The sequence below is a fragment of the Denticeps clupeoides genome, chromosome 1 (assembly GCF_900700375.1).
Source record: "Denticeps clupeoides chromosome 1, fDenClu1.1, whole genome shotgun sequence".
In the NCBI taxonomy this organism is placed as follows: Eukaryota; Metazoa; Chordata; class Actinopteri; order Clupeiformes; family Denticipitidae; genus Denticeps; species Denticeps clupeoides.
The window spans coordinates 2,679,876-2,692,230 of record NC_041707.1 but is presented as its reverse complement, the minus strand read 5'-3'; the positions used below and the strand labels follow the sequence as shown (position 1 = coordinate 2,692,230).

The 12,355-nt window shown below is 47.1% G+C and overlaps 1 protein-coding gene across 1 annotated transcript in view; it reads left to right on the top strand.

The window, feature by feature from the left end:
- LOC114786920 (leucine-rich repeat-containing protein 9-like) overlaps positions 1-12,355 on the top strand; it is a 13,364-nt gene extending 1,009 nt beyond the window's left edge. Inside the window, 31 exon segments of the mRNA XM_028974517.1 lie at positions 185-248; positions 419-489; positions 2,239-2,296; positions 2,299-2,420; positions 2,516-2,671; positions 2,759-2,955; positions 3,555-3,686; positions 3,784-3,963; positions 4,046-4,163; positions 4,259-4,388; positions 4,565-4,687; positions 5,043-5,155; positions 5,953-6,156; positions 6,287-6,406; positions 6,714-6,905; positions 6,986-7,114; positions 7,252-7,389; positions 7,509-7,592; positions 7,594-7,687; positions 7,759-7,979; positions 8,063-8,185; positions 8,684-8,814; positions 8,933-9,041; positions 9,119-9,258; positions 9,338-9,474; positions 9,604-9,821; positions 10,181-10,249; positions 11,126-11,251; positions 11,397-11,511; positions 11,710-11,839; positions 12,117-12,355. Coding sequence (XP_028830350.1) covers positions 185-248; positions 419-489; positions 2,239-2,296; positions 2,299-2,420; positions 2,516-2,671; positions 2,759-2,955; positions 3,555-3,686; positions 3,784-3,963; positions 4,046-4,163; positions 4,259-4,388; positions 4,565-4,687; positions 5,043-5,155; positions 5,953-6,156; positions 6,287-6,406; positions 6,714-6,905; positions 6,986-7,114; positions 7,252-7,389; positions 7,509-7,592; positions 7,594-7,687; positions 7,759-7,979; positions 8,063-8,185; positions 8,684-8,814; positions 8,933-9,041; positions 9,119-9,258; positions 9,338-9,474; positions 9,604-9,821; positions 10,181-10,249; positions 11,126-11,251; positions 11,397-11,511; positions 11,710-11,839; positions 12,117-12,237 — 4,065 coding nt within the window. The 3' untranslated portion in view covers positions 12,238-12,355.

Below are 12,355 nucleotides of genomic sequence, written 5' to 3'. Positions count from 1 at the left end.
AAGGCCAAGGATTCACATTACCTTGATTTGAGACGCACTCACCACTTAATCCATGTCAGGGTTATGGGTGCTGGAGCCCATCATCAGGACACTGCAGCGATTTGTCTCCTCCTCCACCTCCTGTATGAAAAAAAATCTATAATTCCTCTGTTGGAACTCAGAGTTAACTGACTGATCTGTGCAGGGACTCTCCAGTCTGGGTGACCTGCAGGAGCTGAACCTTGCTGACAACAGCATAGTGACGATTGGTGAGTGTTTGTGTATGTGTGTGTGTCCAGTCAGGGTTACATTTAATATTTAAATGAACCTAAACACACAAACACACAGGACAGAGTTTAAAATAAGATGGCCAGTGGATGTAACTCATTGGATTTCAGTGTTTGTTGGACAGGCGTCCAAATAATTATTTCATTTTTAGGAGACAGTCTAGATCAGAATGCGAATCTACAACGCCTCAACCTTTCAGGAAACAAGATCAGCTCCTTTAAGGTATGTAGGAGAAGGTGGGTGCCAAGTGAATTTAAAACGTGGACTCTTCTTCACCTGCTTTACTTTAGTGCCTGTTGTGGTTGTCTGGAACGACCACCGGTTACTGGATTTACTGGATTCCACATGTAGAGACATGATGGCGTGGGTGTAGGTGTCTTTTTATTCACCATGTTGTAGAGGTTTGTGTGTTAGTGGTTGTGATTTTGGTTTTAGTTTGGTTTTGGATGTGTATTGAGAAGGTGGAATGTGTGTAATGACCAGCTCATTGTGAAACATGGTGACGTGCATCATCGCATGGTGACATGGTGACAACAAATCATGTCCTCTGTATTTAACCATTTACATTTACGGCATTTAGCAGACGCCCTTATCCAGAGCGACTTACAATGTGCTTCCATGTTACCATGGATGAAGTGATCAGTTCTGGTTCATTAGGACCCCCAACTATGAATACAATCTTTTTATTCACTCTGTTCTAGTTTCTATACAGAAGTCAGACAAGAAGAAGGTCACAAGTTCATCTAAATATTCCCTAAAGAGGAAGGTGTTGAGCTGCCGTGTGAAGGTGCTCAGTGACTGAGCTGTTCTGACCTCGAGGGGAAGTTCATTCCACCACCGAGGGGCCAAGATGGAGAAGAGTCTAGATGAGCGTCTTCCTTTTACCTTCAGAGATGGAGGGACCAGGCGAGCAGTACTGGAGGCTCGGAGTATACGAGGTGCAGTGTGAGGTGTAATAAGGGCTGTGAGGTAGGATGGTGCTACTCCATGTTGGCTTTGTAGGCCAGCATCAGTATTTTGAACCTGATGTGTGCAGCTACTGGGAGCCAGTGGAGGGAACGTAGTAGAGGGGCGGTGTGGAGAACTTGGGAAGGTTGAAGATCAGTCGTGCTGCTGCATTTTGTATGAGTTGTAGAGGTCGGATGGTACATAGAGGTAGACCAGCAGTGAGCAGTGGGCAGCCATGACAGGTGCCCGGGGAGCAGTGTGTGGGAACGGTGGCACCTCAGTGGCACCTTGGCGGTTCGGAATCTGATCTTCTGATTACGGGTCCGTTTCCTTACCTGCTTGGCCACCACTGCCCCGGTGATGGTGTGATAATTTGTAGTGAGTGTGATGTTAGGTGTGTATTGTGATGGTGGTGTGTAGTGTGTGTTGCAGTGAGTGTGATGTTAAGGTAGGTTAAGTGTGTATTGTGATGGTGGTGTGTAGCGTGTGTAATGTGATGGTGTGTGTAAGTGATTGTAGTGAGTGTGATGTAGTGTGTGTATTGTGATGGTGGTGTGTAGTGTGTGTTGCAGTGAGTGTGATGTTAAGTGTGTGTAATGTGATTGTAGTGAGTGTGATGTAAGGTGTGTGTATTGTGAAGATGGTGTGTAGTGTGTGTTGTGATGGTGGTGTGTAGCGTGTGTAATGTGATGGTGGTGTGTAAGTGATTGTAGTGAGTGTGATAATAGGTGTGGTTTTGTGATGGTGTGTGGTAGTGTGTGTTGTGATGGTGGTGTGTAAGTGATTGTAGTGAGTGTGATGTTAGGTGTGTGTATTGTGATGGTGGTGTGTAAGTGATTGTTGTGAGTGTGATGTTAGGTATGTGTATTGTGATGGTGGTGTGTAAGTGATTGTTGTGAGTGTGATGTTAGGTATGTGTATTGTGATGGTGGTGTGTAAGTGATTGTTGTGAGTGTGATGTTAGGTATGTGTATTGTGATGGTGGTGTATAAGTGTTGTGTATTGTGGTTTGTGGTTTTATAGGAGTTGACGTATTTAAGTAGACTGGATCAGCTGAGAGAACTGAGTCTGAGTGACACCCAGTCCTCCCGAACCCCATCTGCCTGCTATGTAACTACTCCACACACATACTGTACCACCTACCTCACCTGCTGCGGCTGGACGGCTACACTGTGTCCAGCAAACAGGTGAAGGATGCAGCTGAGGTAAGACCTGTGTGTGTGTGTGTGTGTAGAATACAGTGTTTCACAATGACTATCTGTTCACTTTCACTTCCCTTCACCTGCATGTGTCCCTGCAGTCCACGGTGCAGAAGAAGATGATGTACTACAGCATGCGCATGCGCTCAATCCAGAGGCAGCTCAGGGAGGCTCAACTTCAGCTGCTGGAGAAGAAGAAGACACGCCTGCAGCTGCCTGCAGACAGGATCCGCACCCTCAGCTACACCCACAAGAGCGTGAGTTCCACAGCAGTGTGGCTACACACGTTGGGAACAACTCTCATTTCTGCTGCAGCTACAGTGTGCGTGTGTGTGTGTGTGTAGCTGGAACTGGACCTATCAGAGTTGCAGTCTGGGGGCAGGTCATCAGAGCACTTGGCAGAACAGTGTTCAGCTCAGTCTGGAGCCTTCGCTGACCTCAGCAACACACCGCAGCTGAAACGCAACCCGGAGCAGAGGATTCTGGGTAAAATGGCCGCGCTGAAAGAGAGGCTAAAGAGGTGGAACTTCAGGATGGAGGAGTGAGTGTCATCAACTGTTCACTACACAGCAGATTCACATTTATACTGGACTCGCTTCACCTAGTGGCCTAGCGGGTAGGGAAGCCGGCTCGTAATCGGAAGGTTGCAGGTTCAAACCGTCCCCACACACTGGTCCCTGGGCGCCTTGCATGGCTGCCCACTGCTCACTAAATGCAGAGGACACGTTTCTCTGTGTCACGTATGCTGTGCTGCAGTGTATCACAATGGCAGGTGTAGAGGTTCCTTTTAACGCATTGCCAGTGTTAAGTGTCCAGTGATATGTGGCTATCGGGTTTGCGTGCTGTGATCGGTGGTAGTAGCCTAGTGGGTAACACACTCGACTATGAGCCAGAAGACCCAGGTTCAAATCCCACTTACTACCATTGTGTCCCTGAGCAATACACTTAACCCTAAGTTGCTCCAGGGAGACTGTCCCTGTAACTACTGATTGTAAGTCGCTCTGGATAAGGGCGTCTGATAAATGCCATAAATGTAAATGTAAATGTGATCAAGTGGACATAGCCTGTAGGGTGTGGTCATGCAGAGGTCACCGGCAAAGTATGTGACAAGTGGTTGAGTTGCTCTGCTCCTCTCTGCAGACTGGAGCATCAGTACCAGCTGGACCTGAAGTTGCTGACGGCCAGAAAAGAGCTGATGGTCCATTTTCTGTTGACGGAGCTGGAGACCGTGGGCAACGTTCGCTTTGAGGAGGGCAGCCCCAGCGCCCCCTGGTGTCTACCTCGGATCTATTTTCCGGTCATAATTTGCGAAACCCGATCGTATTAAAAGGAACGAAACAGGAATATGTTCCTTTGTTCTGCCCCGCAGGTTCACCTCCTGTCACGAGCTCCTGCTCTCCCGTTTCTGTGCTTGTGATTACACGCGGCACGGGGTGACAGGGTTAAAAGTCCACCGGATCATCAGAATCCAGAACCGCGCCCTTCGTTCGCGCTTCGAGGACCGACTGCACAGCCTGCTGGCCAGCAGCGACTCGCCGTTCGTCTCACAGTGAGGCTCAGTACGACAGAACCATCGTCATATCCCGCGTTTGTTTAAAAAAGCCCCGTCCCGTCTCATTTCTGCGTGGCAGGAGTTACAAGCGCTCGTTGGAATATCTGTTCTACGTGCCTGATCCTGGACACGCCCCGGACAAAAACGAGATCCTGGACATCCCAGAATACGGCCTTAAAAGTGCTGATCTCTACATGGTATGTCTTTTTTTTTATGTTCTTTACAGAGAGCCACGGAATGATCTAAAGGAAGAATAAAGTTTAGGATGATTGGCTGTCTGCGTTTGTCCCAGATGCAGGGAAGAGAGCGGGCAGTGCCACTGTCCAGCAGCCTGAGCGTTGCAGAACGTTTCCGGATACAGTTTGAAGAGAGCGGATGGAGTGGGCAGAACTTAGGAAGAGGGCCCGTCCCCTTCAAACATGGTCAGCAGTGTTACCCAACCCTGGTCTTCAGTCCAATCCCACCGTAATTAAGCTTGAGTGCTTCTTAATGGCCGGCAGAGGTTCCTCCAGAAGCAGGCTTGGGAAACACGCAAGTTCAGTTCATTACATTCATGCATCTGTGACCTTCTACTCTGTGTGTGTGTTTTCTGCTGCAGGCCAGCTTATCATTTGTAAAGTGTTCTTGGGCAAAAGCGTTGCGGTGAGGGACGACGTTCCAATAAACCCCGCCCACTTCCCTAAAGTCCACTCAGTTTACCGCAGCGCCAACACAGGACCAGGTGTGTGAGGGCATGTACACACACACATCTATCCTTCACATATATGTATATATATATATGGGGGCAGTGGTGGCCTAGTGGTTAAGGAAGCGGCCCCGTAATCAGAAGGTTGCCGGTTCGAATCCCGATATGCCAAGGTGCCACTGAGCAAAGCACCGCCCCCACACACTGCTCCCCGGGCGCCTGTCCACTGCTGACTAAGGGTGATGGGTTAAATGCAGGCAAATTTCACTGTGTGCACCGTGTGCTGTGCTGCTGTGTATCACAAGTGACAATCACTTCACTTTTTTTTTTTTTTTTTGCATATGCTATGTGTGGGTCTAACTGTGTGTGTATATGGTGGCTGTGTAAACAGCCCCCAGCTCCCATGATGAATGTGGCTGCAGTCAGAAACAGACTGAGTGGTTTGTGTTTGACCATGAGCTCGTGCTGCCAGAATATTTCATCGATTTTGAATACATCACAGAGGTGAGGGCACAAAAACATCACGTCACACTTCACTTCACCATACCTGGATCACCTACGCCACTTCACTTCCACCACCTCACACTTCATCTCACCTACATCACCTGACACCTACACCACCTTGAGACAGTGGTGGCACCTAACTGTTTGGGAAGCAGACTCATAACCAAAAGGTTAGAGGTTCAAATCCCCAGATGCCACAGAGGTCCCCTTGATCAAAGTACCATCCCCGCACACACACGCCTTACACACGCTGCCCACTGCTTACTAAGGGTGATAGTTAAATGCAGAGGACCCATTTTGTTCTGTCACTATATGCTGTGCTGCAGTGTATCACAATGACAAAAACAATCGCTTTTACTTTTGCCTCACCTACACCACCTCACAATTTACCTACATCACCTCATACCTCACCTACACACCTCAGATGCTCACCAACACCCCCGTACACCTCACCGACAGCACCGCATAGCTCACCAACACCCACGTACACTTCACAACGCACCGACACCACCTCACCGACATCACGTGCACATGCATCACCAACACCCCCTTACACAACACCTCACAACTCACCTACATCACCTCATACCTAACCTACATCACCTAACAATTCACCTACATTATCTCACAACTCACCTACATCACCTCACATCTCACCTAAAACCCCACACATTTCATATTGTAACCTACCCACAATACATCATATCATACACCACCTTCACAATGAACAACTCTACTGGTAATTGTTCAGACCACTATCCTCCTGAAATGTGCTTCCTCATCTATAATTCCCACAGGACCAGGATCAGCTCTCATTACTCATTAGAAGTAACCCTCACCCAACTCCAACTTTAGATGATCACATGACAATAAACATCCTGGCACAGGATGAAGCGGTGATGGGGATGGAGCCAGCATTAAAGCCTCGAACAAAGATGCTGAGTCTGAGTGACAAGACCCTACTGAATGTAGCCAAAGCCAACATCCTGAGCCAGATAACTGTAAGAGAGAGAGAGACGTGAAGCAACACACCCTTTCCCCACATCCACCATTCAACACAGGCCAATCAGAACTTAATCAAAAATCTATAGCTTTAGTACAGTGTTGCATGTCTCTTCTCCCCATCTCCAGGTGCTGAATCTCCATGGCAACAGCTTGAGCAGTTTGAAGGAGATATCCTGTTTGACTGGTCTCCGTAGTCTGACAATCAGTTTCAATGAGTTCACACATCTGGATGACATCTCATACCTGGTGAGCTCCACAAAGCACGGGGCAGACGTTTATCTGGGCCTCGGGTTATTCGTTCTCTTTAAAGAGCATCCATACTCCGTTAAATCGCATGTTTTATTCAAAGAAATGCAGACCCGCATTAACCAGATGATTAAAGGTGAACGATTTACTCCTTAGAAAGCAGTGACTGTCCCTTTTGAGCACCAGATTTTGTCAGTTGCCTCAATAGCTCATTCGGAAGGCAGAAGAAGAAACCAGCATGTTCTGTAGACACGTTCTGTAGAACCTCAACTGAAAATAGGTTGGATCCACTGTCTTCTTTCTGCAGTCCAATTTGGAGTCTGTAGATGCCAGTTTTAACCATGTGACATCTCTGGGCGGAGTCCGTGCCCTGCCACGCCTTCAACAGTTGGACCTATGCTGTAACCTCCTGACCCATCCACAAGATGAGGCGGCCATCCTGCAAGAACAAGCCCCTGCTCTATTACGCCTTGACACTCGCTACAACCCCTGGGACAAGGTGAGGACAGAGGTCACACACACACCATCTTCTGAGAAGACAGTTCCACTGCAGTGTATGTGTATGCATGTGTGTTCCAGTCAGACTCTGTGAGAATGGTGCTGCTAGGGTGTCTCAGGTCCCTCACACATCTGGACGATGTTCTGGTGTCAGAGGAGGAAGCTGTTGCTGCTGCTGCGTTGAGGACTACAGGATCCAGAATCAGCCAGGTACAGCAGATAACTTCAGACATCGGGGCAGCGGGTTGTGGGGGACATTGGGGCAGTGGTGGCCTAGCGGTTAAGGAAGCGGCCCCATAATCAGAAGTCACATTATAGAGATGAAGTTAGTGTTTGTGTGTGTATAGGCTTGTCTCCTGGACCACTCTCGTACAGATTGCAATCGTCCACGGAGCCTCAGTCTCCTCTCCACAGCTCACCTGATGTCTCAGGTTCGCCCCAGTCCCTGGGAGCTCCATGACCTTCCACCTGACTGGACCAGCAAGGTGTAGCTCACAATCTCAAACACATCAACCATTACTAATGCAAACATGTTACATTTTGTGTGCATAAAATCCATATGATCGCAGCTCAGTTAATCTCTGCCTCTGCCGAGCCTCTACAGATCACGGCTCTGAGCCTGGACAGTCAGGGTCTTTCCTGTCTCTCCGGTCTGGACAGACTGGTGAACCTGCGCTGGGCCTCGTTCAAACCACAACAAGCTGAGCTGCCTGGAGGGTCTGCAGTGCTGCCTGAAGCTGGAGGAGCTTTCTCTTGACAGGAACCGTCTCACCAGCCTCCATGGTCCGTCAGTCTGTCCAACACCTGCCTGCCTACCTGTCTGTCTCTGAGACATTCTCCCTTCTCTCCACCAGGTTTGGACCAGCTCCCCTGTCTGACGCGTCTCAGTGTGAATGAGAACCAGATCGGCTCTCTGGACGGTTCTGTCCTTGACCGCCTACCCAACTTGCACTTCCTGTCTGCGGAGAAGAACAGTATCGACCGTCTGTACGGAGTACAGAGGGCGCGCTCGCTCCTCAAGCTCTACGTGGGCAACAACGCCATTGCCACCTCTAGGGACATCTACCACCTGAAGGTACAAGATCTGGCCCTGTAAGCCATCCTGAAGGGGAATGGACTACTGGATGCTGAAATGATTTTCTCTTTCCTTGTTTCCAGGCCCTGACAAACCTCATCATTTTGGACTTGTATGGAAACCCTCTAGTGGAGAGGCAGGTGAACTACCGCATGTACGTCGTGTTCCACCTGCCTTCACTCCGTGCACTGGACGGCGTCACCGTGGTGAGATCTGTTCCACATATTATACTGTTTACTTCATCACTCCAAATATACATTTTTGATGAATTGGTGGAGAGGGTGACAGAGAATCATTTTCTATTGCAAAACCTGTACAGGGCCTGTCCATGTACCTGTACATGGGGCAGTGGTGGCCTAGTGGTTAAGGAAGCGGCCCCGTAATCAGAAGGTTGCCGGTTCGAATCCCGGTCCACCAAGGTGCCACTGAGGTGCCACTGAGTAAAGCGCCGTCCCCACACACTGCTCCCCGGGCGCCTGTCATGGTGCCCACTGCTCCCTCAGGGTGATGGTTAAATACAGAGGACACGTTTCGTTGTGTCACCGTGTGCTGCGCTGTGTATCACAATGACAATCACTTCACTTTAAACTCACTTTAAACATCTCACTCTACTTGCCAATGTCTGCACTAACTTTGAATCTAGATATCACCAGTCAGGGTCTGAAAGGTTACTTACCCTTCATGATTTGTTTGGTTTTCTGAAGGAAACGTCTGAGCGTGAAAATGCCAGGGACATGTTTGGAGGGAGGCTGACTCCAGATATGGTCTCTGAGAAACTGGGCCACTCCAACTTCACTGAAATATCAAAACTAGAGCTGTCATCTTGCTCCATCAGGTAGTTCAGATATATCATCACAGTGTGGCACAAAGGGCCTTTTCCATGAAAAGTCAGATGGCAAAATGATTTGGAGTAATTTTGGAAAGAACTGAGGAACAGACATTTTGTGCTGCAGGATGGTGGATTTGTCTCCTGCTGATCTGTTCCTCAACCTGCACAGCATCAACCTGGAGCACAACAACCTCACCTCCTTCTGTGGTCTCATCTGCCTGCCCAAGCTGAAGGTGTGTGGGTCCGTGTGTTTCTGCCTGACGTCTGCCTCTCTGTCCGTCTGTAGTTTTCTAACTGCACACGTCTTTAGATCCTGTGTTTGAACTATAACCACGTTGAGTCGATCCTCCCACGTGAGAAGGGTTCAGTGCAGCTGAGCAGCAGGCAGATGCTCTACAACCGGGTTCCTTCCAGCGGCTACGGCCAGCAGAACAGCAGCAAGACCATTCGGTAGGGAACCGACCACACCCCACCCACACTCTCACACATTGACCCTGCTGAGCATACACACTCTCTCGGCCTCTCTCAGGGACAGTGTTCCTGGTGATTGCCTGGACCCCATCATGCCCAGCCTGGAGGTGCTTTATCTGGGTTACAATGGCATTTCAAACCTGTCTGAGCTGCAGCTCAGTCGCCTCACCAATCTTCGAGCTCTGTTCCTCCAAGGTATTGCTGAAGTGGGTGTGTTTTAATTCCAATAATCTTGAGACAGATCTTATTATGTGTGATTTATATAACAGACTCAGAAATAAACTGCACCAGATTTCACTAAAACAGCTGAGCTGCTCTAAACAGGTAATGAGATTAAAAGCGTGGAGGGCCTGAACGGCCTCTGTTCACTCAGAGAGCTGGTTCTGGACCGGAACCGCATCAGAACACTTGGAGAAAACTCCTTCTGTACCCTGTCCTCCCTGCTGGAGCTACACCTAGTGGAGAACCGAATCCGAGAGCTGAACAACCTTCAACCACTAATACAACTGCACAGACTCTTTCTGGGCATGAACAAAATACAGGTACAGATATCCTTCCCACAACCATCCAACTGCTCCAACCAAGGTTCTCTTATAGAAACATTTCCATAACTAGCCATCAACATTCCCACAACCTACCTACCACCCAACCAATGTCCTCTTATAGAAACATTCCCATAACTAGTAATCAACATTACCACAACCTACCTACCACCCAACCAATGTCCTCTTAGAGAAACATTCCCGCAACCTACATACTAGCTTTGGTTTTTAAGAAATCTGTGAGTTTATAGTGTGTTTTGGAGAATTGGTTTGTGAATGATGGAAAACAGCTGCTGTTTTAATGATCTGTGTGATGTGGAGACGTGTCTCCATAGTAACAATGCTGCTGTGTTCCGCAGGACGTGTCTGAAGTTGAAAAACTGGATCTTCTGCCGTCCCTCACCGAGCTGTCAGTGGTGGGAAACCCTGTGAGTAACACACATACACACACACACACTCACACAAATGTATTGAAATTGGATTATTTAATTACAATCCATTAGTTGTAATCCATTGGAATTACTGGAGGAACTATAAATTATATTACAATTACTTATTGAACAATTCATGATTCCAATTTTAAATACATGATAATATAATATATAAAACCATGCTGATATGTTTAATAATAGTGGTTTAGTGGGAATAAGTCCCTATAATATCCACTGTGTCAACATTACAGTCATATCTTTTGTAAGGCGACAGTATTTCTAACGCTAGTTCAGTGTCCGCTGTTATATAGTAAAGAGTCAGAAAAAGAAAGAAACATGCACCAATAAATTGTAAATATACAGTTATTGTCAGGATGGAGGAGCGGTTGGTTCTAGCAGTGATTTCAAGGTCTGATGTAGAAAAATGTCAGATGCACAGGCCTGCCAGGTGTGTTTTGACTGCGAACGGGTGCTGGTTTCCTGGGACGGAGGTGAGAAGGGTGGAGGAACCCCGACCAACCACAAAGTTCCTCACATTATTCAATGTTCTTGAATGTTAAATATTTGATTTAGCAGTGGTTTCTAACTGAATGATTTTACAGCAAAATTAAGCCTGAATTCTGAACTTTCGGTGGCTGTTATTATATTATCTCAATTATAAATTATAATGATGTTAATTCATGTATCGAAAGGTAGTTTGACAATGTTCAGTAGTGCTATAAGGTAAAGTTACAAAATTTCAAAATTGACAAACGTAAACAAAACGTACTTTCATATAGTAATTAACATAGTTACACTACTATTAGATTTTAAACAGGTTAATTTGTAATATTCTGTACCCAACACTGCACACTCGGTTGGTTTATGTGTCAGGTGGTGCGGCGCCCCCTCTATAGGCCAACTGTGGTACTGCACCTGACCCAACTGCGCGTTCTCGATGGGCTGATGATCACACTGGAGGAGAGAACCAGAGCAGAACTGCTGAACACAGAAACACAGGTGACAGCCTCTATACACTTACAAATTATGTATACCCACAAAGTGATTGTAACCTCTGTAAAATTTAACAGTATGTCAGTGAACCAGAAGGAATTATGTACGTGTTTATATACTTATGTGTGGCTGAAATGTGTTTTGTGTGTAGGGTGTAGCTATAGATCTACCTCTGTTTTCTCTGCTGCCATTGGTCTCCAGGCCAACACCTCTGCAGAGGAACATTATCATCGGGCAACAGCAGCATTTGGATGAAACAAACACAGGTCCACTACACACACACACACATGCTCAAACATCCCACACACTCCATCCAGCAGTCACAGCGCTACTGGAAGTAAATATCTCCTGCATGACAACAGGTCATATGACAAATATTTCAGTGTATTATGTTAAATGAGGTGCTGAAACCAACTCTCACCGTGGAACCATGAACACCACAAAACACACACCCATTTCCACAGAGAGGAGGCAGCGAACATCTCGTCTGGGTCCAGCTGAGACCCTGTATCGACTGGCCAAGGGAGTGACCAACCCAGTTCCCAGCAGCCACCGAGGCGCATTCACACACACCAACAACGACCAGGATTACAGGTATCACACACACACACACACACACACACACACACACACACACACACACCTCAAGATTCATAGCAGTACAACACGCAGTAAAAAAAATCCTGAACTGTAACAGTTATAAAAATAATTACAATAGAACAAAGGAAGAAGAAAATAATTCAAATAGAAAAAAGTAAGATATTTATGTTCAGACTTCATTAGGTAGTGGCTAGGCTATGGATTCTGCTAAAGTGGATGACCAGCGTAACCTACACACACACACACACACACCAGCCTGTCGTGTTTCCAGGACTCAGAGCGGCAGCGGCGTAAAAGCCCAACACACCAAGGATCAGACGGAGGATGCACACACTCTGAACACACACAGAACCTCATCTCTGGACACGTCCAAACAAGACAACTGTAGATGAGCTTCTGCCATTTTTAATTTTTTGATCAATGTATTACTTTGAGAAAACATCATGTTTTTATATATATATATGTATATATTCTTTAATAAGAAAGAAATAATAAAAATATGTTCATTTA